Genomic DNA, 16793 nt, shown 5'->3' on the forward strand with positions numbered 1-16793 from the left:
AGTTCACTGGGTGGATTGGGAGTGTCCTGATCTCTGTGGCAAGGAGTTCCCTGGGTGGACGGGGAGTGTCATGATCTCTGTGGCAAGGAGTTCCCTGGGTGGATGGGGAGTGTCCTGATCTCTGTGACAAGGAGTTCACTGGGTGGACTAGGAGTGTCCTGATTTCTGTGGCAAGGAGTTCACTGGGTGGACTAGGAGTGTCCTGATCTCTGTGGCAAGGAGTTCACTGGGTGGATGGGGAGTGTCTTGATCTCTGTGGTAAGGAGTCCCTGGGTGGATTGGGAGTGTCTTGATCTCTGTGGCAAGGAGTTCACTAAGTGGACAGGGAGTGTCCTGATCTCTGTGGCAAGGAGTTCACTGGGTGGGGGTGGCAACTGAGAAGAAATTTTGACAAAATGACTTTGTCCTGACTGAGGGAATTTGGAGACAACGACAGTCCGATGATGGACATGGCTATATGTAGTCACTGTCTGGTGTCCATATAGCTGTCTTGTTGATGAGTTGCAAGTGATGACGGACATAGCTCTATGTAGTCACTGTGTGATGACGGACATAGCTCGATGTAGTCACTGTCTGATGATGGATGTAGCTCTATGTAGTCACTGTCTGATGACGGACATAGCTCTATGTAGTCACTGTCTGATGACGGACATAGCTCTATGTAGTCACTGTCTGATGACGGATGTAGCTCTATGTAGTCACTGTCTGATGACAGACATAGCTCTATGTAGTCACTGTCTGACGATGGACATAGCTCTATGTAGTCACTGTCTGATGACGGACATAGCTCTATGTAGTCACTGTCTGATGACGGACATAGCTCTATGTAGTCACTGTCTGATGACGGATGTAGCTCTATGTAGTCACTGTCTGACGATGGACGTAGCTCTATGTAGTCACTGTCTGACGATGGACATAGCTCTATGTAGTCACTGTCTGATGACGGACGTAGCTCTATGTAGTCACTGTCTGATGACGGACATAGCTCTATGTAGTCACTGTCTGATGACGGACGTAGCTCTATGTAGTCACTGTCTGATGATGGACATAGCTCTATGTAGTCACTGTCTGATGACGGATGTAGCTCTATGTAGTCACTGTCTGATGACGGATGTAGCTCTATGTAGTCACTGTCTGATGACAGATGTAGCTCTATGCAGTCACTGTCTGATGACGGATGTAGCTCTATGTAGTCACTGTCTGATGATGGACGTAGCTCTATGTAGTCACTGTCTGATGACGGATGTAGCTCTATGTAGTCACTGTCTAGTAACGGACAAAGCTCTATGTAGTCACTGTGTGATGACGGACGTAGCTCTATGTAGTCACTGTCTGATGATGGATGTAGCTCTATGTAGTCAATGTCTGATGACGGATGTAGCTCTATGTAGTCACTGTCTCATGATGGATGCAGCTCTATGTAGTCACTGTCTGATGATGGACGTAGCTCTATGTAGTCAATGTCTGATGACGGATGTAGCTCTATGTAGTCACTGTCTGACGACGGACATAGCTCTATGTAGTCACTGTCTGACGATGGATGTAGCTCTATGTAGTCACTGTCTGACGACGGACATAGCTCTATGTAATCACTGTCTGACGATGGACGTAGCTCTATGTAGTCACTGTCTGATGATGGACGTAGCTCTATGTAGTCACTGTCTGACGACGGATGTAGCTCTATGTAGTCACTGTCTGACGACGGACGTAGCTCTATGTAGTCACTGTCTGATGACAGACGTAGCTCTATGCAGTCACTGTCTGATGATGGACGTAGCTGTCTTGTCGGTGTGTAGTAAGGAGATCAAAGAAACAGGCAAAGAGCCAGAGAAAGGATTGAAAAAATGAACAGTTTTTTGTTTTTGTTTTTTGGGGGGTGGGGAAGGGGGTGGGGGGTGGGGGGGATCCTGGACTGTATCCTCAGCCAGTGGGGCTGTTCCAGAAAAAGTTGGGTAAGGTCACTCTCAGAAGTCATCATCTACATCACGCTAGCCATCTACCAGCCACTCACAAAACGAAAAAGGTAAAAGGCACTGAAATGAGAAATACCAGCTGTAAGTAACACACAAAGCCAAACTACACTCAGCAAGGAGACATACCTACCGCTCTACATTCAGTGTGACCAGACCTGGAACTGAAAAAAACACACATCCATGTGTGTGTGTGTTTGTGTGTGTGTGTGTGTCTGTGTTTGTGTGTGTGTGTGTGTCTGTGTTTGTGTGTGTGTGTGTGTGTGTGTGACAACACTATCCCTCCACATCACTTCACACTGCAGTCCACAGTGGAAAGTGTTTCTTTGGTCTGTGTTTGCAGTCATTAAGTGACACTGCACAATCATGCTTCTACCGATATATATAGATGTACATCAGTCTATACATCAATCAATCTGTGCGCACACACGCGCACACACATACACACACACACAAACACCACACACACACACACACAAACACCACACACACACAGTGACTTAACGGTGTCAATAAAAGAGACCAACTTAGTTTATTTAGGTTTAGTACAGCACTACATATGCTGGAGACACACGCACACACACATACACACACACACGCACACACACAAACACCACACACACACACATACACACACACAAACACCACATACACACACACACACACAGAGTGACTTAACGGTGTCAATAAAAGAGACCAACTTAGTTTATTTAGGTTTAGAACAGCACTACATATGCTGGAGACAGAAAACTGCAGGGCAGTGACAATGATCATCAACTGTCATCAAGACTGCAATAATGTTTGTAGAGACTGAGATTGTAGTGGAACTGTTTACGGAGACTGAGACCGCGGTGGAATAATCCTAAACTGTCTCTGCAGCTTTTTCAAACACACACCCACACACAACATTATCATAATAATCATCTTCATCATCATAATGCATTCATTGTTTGACTAATATTGTTACACACACGCACATGCATTCATGCGCATGCACACACACACACACACACACAACTCAAGCAAAAAATGCAAAATTGGATGTGATAGACAAAGCCAACTGTTTTCTAGCCTTTAATTGGTTGGTAGGTAATCATACATTGTGTCTGTACTGAGTAATTGTACAGCCTGTCTGTACTGAGTAATTGTACAGCCTGTCTGTACTGAGTAATTGTACAGCCTGTCTGTGCTGAGTTATCCTACAGCCTGTCTGTGCTGAGTAATCCTACGGTAATCCTAAAGCCTGTCTGTGCTGAGTAATCCTACAGTAATCCTAAAGCCTGTCTGTGCTGAGTTATCCTGCGGTAATCCTACAGCCTGTCTGTGCTGAGTAATCCTATGGTAATCCTACAGCCTGTCTGTGCTGAGTTATCCTGCGGTAATCCTACAGCCTGTCTGTGCTGAGTAATCCTACGGTAATCCTACAGCCTGTCTGTGCTGAGTTATCCTGCGGTAATCCTACAGCCTGTCTGTGCTGAATAATCCTACGGTAACCCTACAGCCTGTCTGTGCTGAGTAATCCTACGGTAATCCTACAGCCTGACTGTGCTGAATAATCCTACGGTAACCCTACAGCCTGTCTGTGCTGAGTAATCCTACGGTAATCCTACAGCCCGACTATGCTGAATAATCCTACAACCTGTCTGTGCTCAGTTATCCTGCGACCTGTCTGTGCTGAGTAATCCTACAGCCTGTCTGTGCTGAGTAATCTTATGACCTGTCTGTGCTGAGTTATCCTACAACCTGTCTGTGCTGAGTAATCCTATGACCTGTATGTGCTGAGTTATCCAACAGCCTGTCTGTGCTGAATAATCCTATGACCTGTATGTGCTGAGTTATCCAACAACCTGTCTGTGCTGAGTAATCCTATGACCTGACTGTGCTGAGTAATCCTATGACCTGTTTATGCTGAGTTATCCTACAGCCTGTCTGTGCTGAGTAATCCTACAACCTGTCTGTTCTGAGTAATCCTATGACATGTCTGTGCTGTCTGTGCTGAGTAATCCTATGACCTGTCTGTGCTGAGTAATCCTACAGCCTGTCTGTGCTGAGTAATCCTATGACCTGTCTGTGCTGAATAATCCTATGACCTGTTTGTGCTGAGTAATCCTATGACCTGTTTGTACTGAGTTATCCTACAGCCTGTCTGTGCTGAGTAATCCTATGACCTGTCTGTGCTGAGTAATCCTAAGACCTGTCTGTGCTGAGTAATCCTACAGCCTGTCTGTGCTGAATAATCCTATGACCTGTTTGTGCTGAGTAATCCTATGACCTGTTTGTACTGAGTTATCCTACAGCCTGTCTGTGCTGAGTAATCCTATGACCTGTCTGTGCTGAGTAATCCTATGACCTGTCTGTGCTGAGTAATCCTATGACCTGTTTGTGCTGAGTTATCCTACAGCCTGTCTGTGCTGAATAATCCTATGACCTGTCTGTGCTGAGTAATCCTATGACCTGTTTGTGCTGAGTTATCCTACAGCCTGTCTGTGCTGAATAATCCTATGACCTGTCTGTGCTGAGTAATCCTATGACCTGTTTGTACTGAGTTATCCTACAGCCTGTCTGTGCTGAATAATCTTATGACCTGTCTGTGCTGAGTAATCCTATGACCTGTTTGTGCTGAGTTATCCTACAGCCTGTCTGTGCTGAGTAATCCTATGACCTGTATGTGCTGAGTAATCCTATGACCTGTATGTGCTGAGTTATCCTATGACCTGTTTGTGCTGAGTTATCCCACAGCCTGTCTGTGCTGAGTAATCCTATGACCTGTATGTGCTGAGTTATCCTACGGCCTGTCTGTGCTGAATAATCCTACAGCCTGTCTGTGCTGAGTAATCCTACAGCCTGTCTGTGCTGAGTATCAGTTATCTTGTGGAGTTTTCCACAACCTGTTTAAGCTGAGTTATCCATGACGTGTCTGTGCTGAGCAATCATACAGTGTCTGTGCTGAGTAATCCTACAACCAGTCTGTGCTGAGTAAGGACAGCAGTGTTCTGACAGGGACAGCCACAGAGGGAAAGGTCTCACCAGAAAGTATCCCCGGAACTGGTTGTAGATGACTGCTGTCAGCATGTTCCAGAAACAGTACAGGCCTGGAGACGGCACACACACACAGCACACACACACACACACAGCACACACCACACACATGACACACACACAGCACACACCACACACATGACACACACACACACAGCACACACACACACACAGCACACACCACACACATGACACACACACACAGTACACACATGACACACACACAGCACACACATGACACACACACAGCACACACCACACACATGACACACACACAAAGCACACACACACACACACACAGCACACACACACACACACACACACACACACAGCACACATCATTTACATTGCTAAAACCCCACCTGTATACAGATTACATCAACTTCACTGCTTGCACATCATTTACATTCCCCTTTTTTTTTCTTTTCTTTTTTTCTCAAGGCCTGACTAAGCGCGTTGGGTTACACTGCTGGTCAGGCATCTGCTTGGCAGATGTGGTGTAGCGTATATGGACTTGTCCGAACGCAGTAACGCCTCCTTGAGCTACTGAAACTGAAACTGAAACTCACATTCCCACACACTCTGTGTAGAACATTTAACTGTAATGCATGCAGCTATACATCCTTCGTAGAACACTTAGTAATATTGCACACTGCACAAAGCTTATAAATTCTGTACGAAGCATTTAATCATATTGCACATAGCTTCTAAATTCTGTGTACAACATTATTTTAATTACATTGTACCTAATTGCACTTTCTGGGCAGAACATCTGACCATATTGCATCTCGTCATATTGCACCTGATTACACATTGTGTGGAGAACATTCCATGATATTGCACCCGATTTACACATTGTGTGAAGAGCCTTTAATGATGATGCACCTGATTTACACAATGTGTGAAGAGCATTTAATGATATTGTACCTGATTTGCACATTGTGTGAAGAGCATTTAATGATACTGCACAAAGCCTACGCATCCTCTAAGCACCATTTCAAGATGGTGCACAGAAAAGGGAGAGCACAATGTGAACTCACTGATAATCAATCAATCAAAACACTTTATCAATCCACACTGGAATTAACTTAAAAGAGAGAGCATCATGTGTACTTGCCAATAATCAAGGGAGAGCATCATGTGTACTCGCCAACAATCAAGGGAGAGCATCATGTGTACTCACCAACAATCAAGGGAGAGCATCATGTGTACTCACCAATAATCAAGAACAGCATGAAGAAGATGGCAAATAGCCTGTTACGGCTATAGGCCGGCATAGTGACTGTAACAAAGATGTCAAACAGTCTGTTACGGCATAGTGACTGTAACAAAGATGTCAAACAGTCTGTTACGGCATAGTGACTGTAACAAAGATGGCAAACAGCCTGTTATAGCACAGTGACTGTAACAAAGATGGCAAACAGCCTGTTACAGCTATAGGCTGGCATAGTGACTGTAACAAAGATGTCAAACAGTCTGTTATGGCTATAGGCTGGCATAGTCACTGTAACAACGATGTCAAACAGCCTGTTACAGCTATAGGCCGGCATAGTGACTGTAACAACGATGTCAAACAGCCTGTTACAGCTATAGGCCGGCATAGTGACTGTAACAAAGATGTCAAACAGACTGTTACAGCTATAGGCTGGCATAGTCACTGTAACAAAGATGTCAAACAGTCTGTTAAGGCTATAGGCTGGCATAGTCACTGTAACAAAGATGGCACACAGCCTGTTACAGCACAGTGACTGTAACAAAGATGGCAAACAGCCTGTTAAGGCTATAGGCTGGCATAGTCACTGTAACAAAGATGTCAAACAGCCTGTTTCGGCACAGTGACTGTAACAAAGATGGCAAACAGCCTGTTAAGGCTATAGGCTGGCATAGTCACTGTAACAAAGATGTCAAACAGCCTGTTACGGCACAGTGACTGTAACAAAGATGGCAAACAACCTGTTATAGCATAGTGACTGTAACAAAGATGGCAAACAGCCTGTTATGGCTATAGGCCAGCATAGTGACAGTAACAAAGATGACAAAAACAGTCTGTTACAAGCTGTAGACCTGTACAGTGGATGTAACAAATCACAGTTTCAGGGTCAAGGGGTCGTCAAAGTGTGCAGACTGATTCATATACGCTTTACCACATCTGCTGTTAAAAAAAAAAAAAAAAAAGGGTGGAGATGCATGACCTTGGCATAAACCCTGTACGCTGCTCAGACCTCAAGAGCCTTCGGTTTGTGTCAAAACAACACAGTAGACTTGTTCACTTCAACACTGTGTCAAGGGGGTAAAGTTCATCATTTCAATTGTGCAGGACATGTGTTAATCATTTCCCAAAACCCAAATGAGGCTAATCTGTATTTGTATTTCATTTTATCACAACAGATTTTTCTGTGTGAAATTCGGGCTGCTCTCCCCAGGGAGAGCGCATCGCTACACTACAGCGTCACCCCCTTTTTTTTTTCCTGCATGCAGTTTTACTTGTTTTTCCTATGGAAGTGGATTTTTCTACAGAATTTTGCCAGGAACAACCCTTTTGTTGCCGTGGGTTCTTTTACATGCGCTAAGTGCATGCTGCACACGGGACCTCAGTTTATCGTCTCATCCGAATGACTAGCGTCCAGACCACCACTCAAGGTCTAGTGGAGGGGGAGAAAATATCGGTGGCTGAGCCGTGATTTGAACCAGCACACTCAGATTCTCTCGCTTCCTAGGCAGACGCGTTACCTCTAGGCCATCACTCCACTCCATGCAGATGCATGATCTTGGCATAAACCCTGTACACTGATCAGACCTCAAGAGCCTTTGGTTTGTGTCAAAACACCACAGTAGACTTGTTCACTTCAACAATGTGTCAAGGAGGTAATGTTCATCATTTCAATTGTGCAGGACATGTGTTAATCATTTCATCACATATCATTTTTCAAAAAAAACAAAACAAAAAAATAACCCAAATGAGGTTAATCTGTATTTGTATTTCATTTTATCACAACAGATTTTTCTGTGTGAAATTCGGGCTGCTCTGCCCAGGGAGAGTGCATCGCTACACTACAGTGTAACCTCTTTTTTTTTTTTTTCCATGCATGCAGTTTTACTTGTTTTTCCTATGGAAGTGGATTTTTCTACAGAATTTTGCCAGGGACAACCCTTTTTGTTGCTGTAGGTTCTTTTACGTGCGCTAAGTGCATGCTGCACACGGGACCTCGGTTTATCGTCTCATCCGAATGACTAGCGTCCAGACCACCACACAAGGTCTAGTGGAGGGGGAGAAAATATCAGTGGCTGAGCCGTGATTTGAACCAGCGCGCTCAGATTTTCTCGCTTCCTAGGCGGACGCGTTAGCTCTAGGACATCACTCCACTCCATGCAGATGCATGACCTTGGCATAAACCCTGTACACTGATCAGACCTGAAGAGCCTTCGGTTTGTGTCAAAACAACACAGCAGACTTGTTCACTTCAACATTGTGTCAAGGGGGTAATATTCATCATTTCAATTGTGCATTCATTCATTTCATTTTGCCCATCGCTCCTGGTGGAGCATGGGCCATCGACGACCCCTCGCCATCGCACTCTGTTCTGGGCTGTTCCGGCCATTCCAGTCCAGTTGGTCCCTTGCTGCTTCAGCTAAGTCTCCGGGATGGAGACCCTTCCTTGCCCAGGTGAATGTTTTGGTTCTTTGTCATCGATGCTTCTGTAACTGGTCTTTTTTACAGGCAGGGTAGTTAACCCTACGCAAACCCCTTTATCCTCCGGGCGAGGCGGTCCTGCCTTAGTCGCCTCTTACGACATGCATGGCAGGGCAGTGGGTCTGTTCTATCAGTGCCCAACCCACAGGGCAATCAATTGTGCAGGACATGTGTTAATCTTTTCATCACACATCCTTTTTTTCAAAAAACAAAACAAAAAAATAACCAAAATGAGGCTAATGAATGTGATTGCTTACCGCTTTGTACATTTGAACTGAATAAAGATATGTTAAAACCAAAACAAGACAGGACAGGTACCATCAGGATTGTTGGCCGTGGTGAGGAGGACGAGGAGACTCATGAAGGAGTCCAGCATGGAGGAGAAGTACTGGTTGCCTTCTGTGTCAATGCTGATCTGTACACCACACCACACACACCACACCACACACACCACACCACACACAGATGCACATGTATCATGACTATGTAAAAAGTACTGGTTGCCTTCTGTGTCAATGCTGATCTGTACACCACACACCACACCACACCACACCACACACACCACACCACACAAAGATGCACATGTATCATGACTATGTAAGAAGTACTGGTTGCCTTCTGTGTCAATGCTGATCTGTACAGCACAGCACAGCACAGCATAACACAGCACAGCACAGCACAGCACAGCACACACACCACACCACACACACCACACCAAACACACCACACCACACCACAAACGGATGTACATGTACCATCACTATGTAAGGAGAAGTACTGGTTACCTTCTGTATCAATGCTGATCTGTACACCACACCACACCACACCACACCACACACATCAGCACAGATCTACATGTACCATCACTATGTATGGCCTTCTTGGACACACACACACACACAAGCAAACACAGATGTATGCATTGAGCGCGCACACACACACACACACCCACACCTACATACACACATGCACACACACACACACACACACACACAAGCACACATTCACACACACGCACCACACCACACACACACACCATACCATGACACATACACACACAGACACAAAACTTAATAATTTTCACACACACACACACTTTCACTTACTCGTATGCGTACACAGTAATTCCCCCCCCCCCCCGCCCCCCCCCTCGATTTTTTTCCTTCCCTCGTCTAATATCACTTACAGTGAAAAGAAGTTAAACTAAAGAACAAACACACACACACACTATCACACAACACACAGTACTGACTCACAATGGGTTGGTCAGTGACAGAGTTGGCCTGCAGTCCCCTATTGTCCACCAGCACAGGCAGGCTGCGGTTCGCTCTCCGCCTGTCACTGTCCTGTTCACACCGTTTCAAGGTTTACTTTCCTTTCACACTGTACAGGGCTGTGAGGGATTACTGACACATCAACAAGATTTACTTTCCTTGTACTGGGCTGTGAAGGATTACTGACACATCAACAAGGTTTATTTTCCTTGTACTGGGCTGTGAAGGATTACTGACACATCAACAAGGTTTATTTTCCTTGTACTGGGCTGTGAAGGATTACTGACACATCAACAAGATTTACTTTCCTTGTACTGGGCTGTGAAGGATTACTGACACATCAACAAGGTTTATTTTCCTTGTACTGGGCTGTGAAGGATTACTGACACATCAAAAAGGTTTATTTTCCTTTCACACTGGGCTGTGAAGGATTACTGACACATCAAAAAGGTTTATTTTCCTTTCACACTGTACTGGACTGTGCAGGATTACTGACACATCAACAAGATTTATTTTCCTTTCACACTGTACTGGGCTGTGAGGGATTACTGACACATCAACAAGGTTTATTTTTCTTTCACACTGTACTGGACCGTGCAGGATTACTGACACATCAACAAGATTTACTTTCCTTGTACTGGGCTGTGAAGGATTACTGACACATCAACAAGGTTTATTTTCCTTTCACACTGTACAGGGCCATGAAGGATTACTGACACATCAACAAGGTTTATTTTCCTTTCACACTGTACTGGGCTGTGAAGGATTACTGACACATCAACAAGGTTTATTTTCCTTGTACTGGACTGTGAAGGATTACTGACACATTAACAAGGTTTATTTTTCTTTCACACTGTACTGGGCTGTGTAGGATTACTGACACATCAACAAGGTTTATTTTTTTCTTTCACACTGTACTGGGCTGTGAAGGATTACTGACACATCAACAAGGTTTATTTTTTTCTTTCACACTGTACAGGTCTGTGAGGGATTACTGACACATCAACAAGGTTTATTTTCCTTGTACTGGGCTGTGAAGGATTACTGACACATCAACAAGGTTTATTTTTTTCTTTCACACTGTACAGGGCTGTGAAGGATTACTGACACATCAACAAGGTTTATTTTCCTTGTACTGGGCTGTGAAGGATTACTGACACATCAACAAGGTTTATTTTCCTTGTACTGGGCTGTGAAGGATTACTGACACATCAACAAGGTTTATTTTCTTTTCACACTGAACTGGACTGTGCAGGATTACTGACACATCAACAAGATTTACTTTCCTTGTACAGGGCTGTGAAGGATTACTGACACATCAACAAGGTTTATTTTCTGTTCACACTGTACTGGACTGTGAAGGATTACTGACACATCAACAAGGTTTATTTTCTGTTCACACTGTACAGGGCTGTGAAGGATTACTGACACATCAACAAGATTTATTTTCCTTTCACACTGTACTGGACCGTGCAGGATTACTGACACATCAACAAGATTTACTTTCCTTGTACTGGGCTGTGAAGGATTACTGACACATCAACAAGGTTTATTTTCCTTTCACACTGTACAGGGCCATGAAGGATTACTGACACATCAACAAGGTTTATTTTCCTTGTACTGGACTGTGAAGGATTACTGACACATCAACAAGGTTTATTTTCCTTTCACACTGTACAGGGCCATGAAGGATTACTGACACATCAACAAGGTTTATTTTCCTTGTACTGGACTGTGAAGGATTACTGACACATCAACAAGGTTTATTTTTCTTTCACACTGTACTGGGCTGTGAAGGATTACTGACACATCAACAAGGTTTATTTTTTTCTTTCACACTGTACAGGTCTGTGAGGGATTACTGACACATCAACAAGGTTTATTTTTCTTTCACACTGTACTGGGCTGTGAAGGATTACTGACACATCAACAAGGTTTATTTTTCTTTCACACTGTACTGGGCTGTGAAGGATTACTGACACATCAACAAGGTTTATTTTCCTTTCACTCCCCTGGACTGTGTAGGATTAATGACACATTCCCACTATTCCCACTATTAACTGAACTGCATTAACAACACTCTAATGTAAAGTTCTCAAAATGAATATTTATGTGTGTAAGCCTGGTTTTTTACGTATGTGTGTGTGTATGTGTGTGAACCTGACTCATACCTGTGTGTGTGTGTGTGTGTGTGTGGCTTTTACCTGTGGGGTGGGGAACATCAACATGGCAAAGAGGGTGAAGATGTACAGGTGCATGGCCAGCAAAATCAGCACACTGAAATCAGCAAAATCAGCACAACCAGCACACTGAAACATCGTCAGCAGCACTGAAATCTGCATCATCAGCACTGAAATCAGCACACTGAAACATCAGCAGCAGCACTGAAATCAGCATCATCAGCAATGAAATCAGCATCATCAACACTGAAATCAGTGCACTGAAATCAGCATCATCAGCACTGAAATCAGCATCATCAGCACTGAAATCAGCACACTGAAATTGGCATAATCAGCACTGAAATCAGCATCATCAGCACTGAAATCGGTACACTGAAATCAGCAGCATTAGCACTGAAATCAGCATCATCAGCACACTGAAATCAGCATCATCAGCACACTGAAACATCATCAGCACACTGAAATAAGCACAACCAGCAAATTGAAATAAGCACAACCAACACACTGAAATCAACCTCATCAGCACACTGAAATCAGCATCATCAGCACACTGAAATCAGCCTCATCAGCACACTGAAATCAGCTGACAGTGAAATCAGCATCATCAGCACTGAAATCAGTATGATCAGCACACTGCAATCAGCATCATCAGCACTGAAACAGCATCACCAGAAAACTGACAGACACAGTAATGACAGCAGCTGACACCACAGGACAGACAGTTAACTCATTCTGTGCTGGATGCAACAGCCCAGTGGTTAAAATGTTGGAATTAATCTGAGGATTGACGGGCACAATAGCCAAGTGGTTAAAGTGTTGGACTTTCAATCTGAGGGTCCCGGGTTCGAATCACGGTGACGGCGCCTGGTGGGTAAAGGGTGGAGATTTTTACGATCTCCCAGGTCAACATATGTGCAGACCTGCCAGTGCCTGAACCCCCTTCGTGTGTAAACGCATGCAGAAGATCAAATACGCACGTTAAAGATCGTGTAATCCATGTCAGCGTTCGGTGGGTTATGGAAACAAGAACATACCCAGCATGCACACCCCTGAAAACAGAGCATGGCTGCCTACATGGCAGGGTAAAAACGGTCATGCAAGTAAGAGCCCACTCGTGTACATGCGAGTGTACGTGGGAGTTGCAGCGCACGAAAGCAGAAGAAGAAATATCTGAGGATCCCGGGTTCAAATCCCGGTCACAGTGCCTGATAGGTTAACGGTGGAGATTTTTCCCATCTCTAAACTCAACAGATGCGCAGACCTGTTAGTGCCTGAACCCCCTTCATGTTTATATGCATGCATAAGATCAAATGTGCATGTTAGCTCTTTCATTACTGTGGTATGCTATAGCGTACCGCAAGTTAAAAAATTCATAGTTCATAGGTTAACGTTTTTGTGCGAAACTAAATGGCACGGCTCTGTTCTACAGTCACCCAAAAGTGCACCTGTACTTTTATTGTGGCTGAAAATGCTTTTGTTTGAGTACAATACAGGCGAGCATACAGTCACCCTTCTCACTTGCTCGCTCGACAAGATGGAGTCACTGTCAACTTCGGCAAGTACTGTGGCTCAAAGTCAAATGCAAACTGATTCTATAGTAGATATCCAATGTGTATACGCATTTGCCCATTCAATTACTACAATTTGGAAGTGTCTATTATTACAAAAGACCACATTTGTAAAATTTCTCCTATATGAGAAAAACTCACCCCCTTTATGTCAGTTGTGAAAAACATGGATTGTTTTTCAAAATACGATAAATCAGTCAATAATTAAGTGAGTGCTTTGAAACTTTGCGAAGTGTTAGTCCATTCTATTCTTTATATCATCACAAAATTTCACCACTGTACGTAATTGCATTCTTTTTTTTTCTTTTTTTTTTTTATATTTTTCTTGTAACATAAACAAACGGCCAGTACAGAGAGTACAATGAAGGAAGTCATTGGGCAGTACAGAATGAGTTAAAGATCCCTTAATCCATATCAGAATTGAATGGATTATGGAATCAAGAACATATTGAGCATATACATCCCCCAAAACAGGGTATGGCTACATACATGGTGGGGTTAAGAAATGGTCATGCACATCAAAGTCCACTCATCCACACAAGTGACCTGGTGTTGCAGTCCACAAAAAGCAGAAGAGAGACCCAGTGTGTGAGCAGTCACCTGAACACCTCTGGCAGAGTCCTGCGCAGACCGTTGAAGGTCTTCTTCATCAGCGAAGAGTTCTGTACAATGAAGAACGGTCGCACCATTCTCCTCACCCTCACCACCTGCAACACAAACCCAACCTTTCAACTAAATATGGAGAAAACAAAATGTCCAAATATTATCTCATTCACAACACTCCTTGTATACAGTAGCACAGCTTCCAATTAAACCGCTAAAAATAAGTTGCTTCAAAATACAAACACATCAAAACCTAAACTAAATAAGGAAAACAAACAACAAAAACACTTTCATTCACAACATTCCTTGTAGTAAACTCCAAAGTAGCTTCCAACTGAACTCCTACAAGTAAAGCTGCCTCAGAATGCAAACACATCCTCCATTTCACCAGTGTCACACAGACAGCTGATATCCATGTCAGTTACAATCCTACACAGACAGACAGACAGACAGGTGTACCTCGGTACAGCCCAGGGCAGCAGACACAGACAGACAGACAGGTGTACCTTGGTACAGCCCAAGGCAGCAGACAGACAGGTGTACCTCGGTACAGCCCAGGGCAGCAGACAGACAGACAGACAGGTGTACCTCGGTACAGCCCAGGGCAGCAGACAGACAGACAGACAGGTGTACCTCAGTACAGCCCAAGGCAGCAGACACAGACAGACAGACAGGTGTACCTCGGTACAGCCCAGGGCAGCAGACAGACAGGTGTACCTCGGTACAGCCCTGGGCAGCAGACAGACAGACAGACAGGTGTACCTCGGTACAGCCCAAGGCAGCAGACAGACAGACAGACAGGTGTACCTCGGTACAGCCCAAGGCAGCAGACAGACAGACAGACAGGTGTACCTCGGTACAGCCCAGGACAGCAGACAGACAGACAGACAGGTGTACCTTGGTACAGCCCAGGGCAGCAGACAAACAGACAGACAGGTGTACCTCGGTACAGCCCAGGGCAGCAGACAGACAGACAGACAGGTGTACCTCGGTACAGCCCAGGGCAGTAGACAGACAGACAGGTGTACCTCGGTACAGCCCAGGGCAGCAGACAGACAGACAGACAGGGGTACCTCGGTACAGCCCAAGGCAGCAGACACAGACAGACAGACAGGTGTACCTCGGTACAGCCCAGGGCAGCAGACAGACAGGTGTACCTCGGTACAGCCCAGGGCAGCAGACAGACAGACAGGTGTACCTCGGTACAGCCCAGGGCAGCAGACACAGACAGGTGTACCTCGGTACAGCCCAGGGCAGCAGACACAGACAGACAGACAGACAGACAGGTGTACCTCGGTACAGCCCAGGGCAGCAGACACAGACAGACAGACAAACAGGTGTACCTCGGTACAGCCCAGGGCAGCAGACACAGACAAACAGACAGGTGTACCTCGGTACAGCCCAGGGCAGCAGACACAGACAGACAGGTGTACCTCGGTACAGCCCAGGGCAGCAGACACAGACAGACAGACAGACAGGTGTACCTCAGTACAGCCCAGGGCAGCAGACACAGACAGACAGAAAGACAGACAGGTGTACCTCGGTACAGCCCAAGGCAGCAGACAGACAGACAGACAGGTGTACCTCGGTACAGCCCAGGGCAGCAGACAGACAGACAGGTGTACCTCGGTACAGCCCAGGGCAGCAGACAGACAGACAGACAGACAGGTGTACCTTGGTACAGCCCAGGGCAGCAGACAGACAGACAGACAGGTGTACCTCAGTACAGCCCAGGGCAGCAGACAGACAGACAGACAGACAGGTGTACCTCGGTACAGCCCAGGGCAGCAGACAGGGCCCAGTCAAGCAGGGAGAGGACCAGCAGGACCACAGCTCCAACATCCCACTTGTGGCGCCAAAAATAGTACTTGCCCAACAGGTAGGCCTGTACACAGAGTCCACTCGTGTGTGTGTGTGTGGGCGGGGGGTGTGTGTCTGTGTGTGTGTGTGTGTGTGTGTGTGCGTGCGCGTGCGCGCGCATGTATGCTTATGCTTGTATGTGAATATGTGAGAGCACAAGCACATGTGTGCGTGCTTGTGCGCGTGAACACATATATACACGTACATTTTTCTGTCATCTCTTCACTGTTTCTTTTATGTCTTTGTCTCAGCTTGGCTGCTTTGTCTACATGAACACTAAAAGGATAGCTTACAACAGCACCACACCAGGACTCCCCCTTGGAACGACAGACCTCACTTGCACAAACATCCTAGACTCCCTCTAGGAACAACAGACCCCACCTACACAGACATCCAGGACTGCCCCTTGGAACGACAGACCCCACCTGGACAGACATCCAGGACTGCCCCTTGAAACGACAGACCCCACCTGGACAGACATCCAGGACTGCCCCTTGGAACGACAGACCCCACCTGGACAGACATCCAGGACTGCCCCTTGAAACGACAGACCCCACCTGGACAGACATCCAGGACTGCCCCTTGAAACGACAGACCCCACCTGGACA

General features: G+C 45.5%; 1 protein-coding gene across 1 annotated transcript in view; it reads right to left on the reverse strand.

Annotated features, from left to right (window-relative positions):
* Positions 1–16793, reverse strand: part of LOC143297823 (two pore channel protein 2-like) — a 69122-nt gene that overhangs the window by 48112 nt on the left and 4217 nt on the right. The window contains exons 5-11 of the mRNA XM_076610333.1: positions 16094–16210; positions 14323–14429; positions 12179–12251; positions 9957–10046; positions 9019–9115; positions 6226–6291; positions 4998–5062 (exon numbers count right to left, since the gene is read on the reverse strand). Coding sequence (XP_076466448.1) covers positions 4998–5062; positions 6226–6291; positions 9019–9115; positions 9957–10046; positions 12179–12251; positions 14323–14429; positions 16094–16210 — 615 coding nt within the window. The remainder of the gene's footprint in view (positions 1–4997; positions 5063–6225; positions 6292–9018; positions 9116–9956; positions 10047–12178; positions 12252–14322; positions 14430–16093; positions 16211–16793) is intronic.

Source organism: Babylonia areolata, chromosome 23 (genome assembly GCF_041734735.1).
Source record: "Babylonia areolata isolate BAREFJ2019XMU chromosome 23, ASM4173473v1, whole genome shotgun sequence".
Lineage (NCBI taxonomy): Eukaryota > Metazoa > Mollusca > Gastropoda > Neogastropoda > Buccinidae > Babylonia > Babylonia areolata.